This window comes from Gloeophyllum trabeum, assembly GCF_000344685.1.
Source record: "Gloeophyllum trabeum ATCC 11539 unplaced genomic scaffold GLOTRscaffold_00286, whole genome shotgun sequence".
Lineage (NCBI taxonomy): Eukaryota > Fungi > Basidiomycota > Agaricomycetes > Gloeophyllales > Gloeophyllaceae > Gloeophyllum > Gloeophyllum trabeum.
This window is the reverse complement of record NW_006920694.1, coordinates 1-2,600: the sequence shown is the minus strand read 5'-3', so window position 1 is coordinate 2,600 and position 2,600 is coordinate 1. Positions and strand designations below refer to the sequence as shown.

At 52.2% G+C, this 2,600-nt stretch overlaps 1 protein-coding gene across 1 annotated transcript; it reads right to left on the bottom strand.

The window, feature by feature from the left end:
- Nucleotides 1–1,103: 1,103 nt before the first annotated feature.
- Nucleotides 1,104–2,580, bottom strand: GLOTRDRAFT_134561 (uncharacterized protein; the record flags this gene model as incomplete). The annotated part of the gene is made up of 5 exons (XM_007873524.1): nt 1,104–1,397; nt 1,447–1,844; nt 1,914–2,130; nt 2,162–2,369; nt 2,426–2,580. The coding sequence occupies 5 exons, from the start codon at nt 2,578–2,580 to the stop codon at nt 1,104–1,106; spliced, it is 1,272 nt and encodes a 423-aa protein (XP_007871715.1).
- Nucleotides 2,581–2,600: the final 20 nt, after the last annotated feature.

The window sequence follows — 2,600 nt, the reverse complement described above, 5'->3', positions numbered from 1 at the left end:
CTGATTGACAGCAGTAAAACGGCGGCGGATCGCCGTATCCTCAGGGCTGGTACTACCGGATCGTGGGTGGATCGCGCAGGCTACAAGTTCAGGAACAAAACGAATCTGGTACGAGACATTTCGGAGGAAGTTTTGGACCGTGTTCGCAAATACGGCACCCTCTCTTTCATGCTTTATGAAGAGTGCAAGGATCCCAGGTTTAGACTCGATGATCCTCTGAACTCGTGGCAATCTGGTGATCACATCATGGGCAAGTGGAAGGGTGCGTTGTCTAGAAGTTATCTCGTACACTTGTCAATGATGGTATACATTTCAGCTTGTGAGAGCATAGATGCCGATGCCTGAGGTGGGCATCCATCGAAGAGCAGCATGACTGATGGCCTCTGGTCGGTATACTGGCAGCGATCCATTCCCTGTAAGGGTTGGTAGCAAGGGCTGACATTGCTTCCGTATGGACATTCACGTTCCGCGTATCTCCACGGCTGCTGACTCCGCGCTTTATTGGTCTCGTATGTATTTTACAACGTCATTTTACTTGTTATTTTACCTATTAAAGCTGAGCCGAGAGCGTGAGCAAGCCAGTCGCACTGCGCGAAAGTGATGAATTCGTCGTCTCTATGAAGGCTGACCCCGTCCAACCTAACGGGTATGCTCCTACCGGTCGGCGGAGGGCCCGGGGGACTACTGAACCATGATATAATAATACATCAATTTGTATCCCAGCTTTGGTTGTAGCCTCTGACCATCCTCACAATAAACAGCCGGCTAAGTTGTACAAGTCGACACACTATGGCATAGTGCATACCCTCCATATGATTGGTGTAGAGCCCACCGCAAACAGGAGAGAAATCGCGAAAAGGAGAACTCACAAACACACGATCACCCGGATCGAACATCACAATGGGAGCAAGGAGACGAACAGGATCGAGCATCACACTGCGAGGTTTTGTTCCCAGCCAGGCGAGTGCATCTGCCTGAGATACACTCGCCTGGCTGGGAACAAAACCTTGCACCAATCTGAGTGATCACTTGGGCGCCAGCAGATAGGACAGGAAATGCATCGGGAAGCGTGGAAAATTCTACAGACAAAGCTCCTGTACCGCCTAGATTTCAAAACCCCCAGCAACCCCTTCTGTCCATGCACTTATTGCCGTGTCCGTGTTCTTGAGATCGTTATCGCTGTCCTCTGCTGAGATGAAATCAGAACGCCAAGCCAGGATCTCTCCTGGTGCGGTCCCCGATCCGTTTGTGCTGAGTTCATGGAGATGGCTCGCATGTTCCTTCAAAGACAGCAGGAAGGATGCCAGACGCAGAGCATCCGCAGGGTTGCACATGTTGAAAAAGCTAGATGGTTGCACAGGCCCGGACGCTGCTTCGTAGGCGACATGCAACGGAGGCTAATGAGGAACAGTCAGTAACGGATAATGTGGGCCGAGCGCCGCGTACCAAGTGCCCATCCAAGGTGTTCTCGTCCGCCAGCCAAGCCACAAGTAGCTGTATCATGGGCGAGCCATAATGGTATGTGAGCCCAACAAGCGGCGCCTTCACACCACAAGCCAAGCGCTGGTACAGCGCACTCACTAGAAGCTCCAAAACGCGATCCCCTTCGCGCATGCATAAGAACAGCAATATGACATTATCTGACGGCGTAGCGGCCGCGAGTAGGTGCCGATTAAGCAACGGATCCTCTCGCTCTGCCGTAGAATCTTCCTCGGATTCGTCGGATTCTTCTACCGGGAAATACCTTGCCATCCGTTCCGGAAAGTCAAGCTCCCATGGCTCCCATTGTCTCGGAGGGGTTTCAGTTCCGGAGGACACCTCACCTCGAGAATCATAGGAAGAGCCTAGATGAATCATGATGAGGAGGCAGAGAGTTACTAGCGCTGAGATTGAGCTATAGGAAGAGGGCGTACCTGTGGGCTCTGGAGAATTAGAACGGTCACTTTGCCCTGCAGGTAGTTCGACAGGCCTTGTACAGACAATGAGAGAAGCTTTGTCAACGTGACGAGTAAATTTCGCCAAGGGGTTGTGTGGGACTTTCGGATCCCTCGGAAGTACGTATTGAGGCTCGTAACTACGAGACTGAGCAAGCAAGACCCAGCATTCGTAGATCAAGAAACGGATGCACCTCTGGCATAGTGAGAAGCACAATATTTCGTACGAGCCCAGCGAGGAGGGATGTCTTCGAGATGGCATCTGGCGGCATATCGGGCTCTACCAGCATCGTCGACCGGAGAAGAGCGGTATTGCACAGAACAGTGTCAAAAATCTTGTGCAGCATATCGGAAGACAAGAACTGGCATTGCAGTGTCGAGGAATCACTGGATGGTATAACGGGTCCAAGTCCCTTCAGCTCAGCAGCAAGGGACCTGCAATGGTTTGACATGAATGGGTGTGGACCCTACGACTGGGGAGGTTAGCGAACGGGTCACAGATAAATCGAGGTTGTCCAACATAGTAGACCCATTCGGGCAGAGGCTGTTCGAGCGCGGGCACCAGAAACGCTGCTTCCTCTGGCCATGGTGTGGCGGTATTAACGGCGTGAAGGACGACGTTTTCAAAGGCGCGCCAAGGATACATGAGGTACTAAAGTCCGTCAG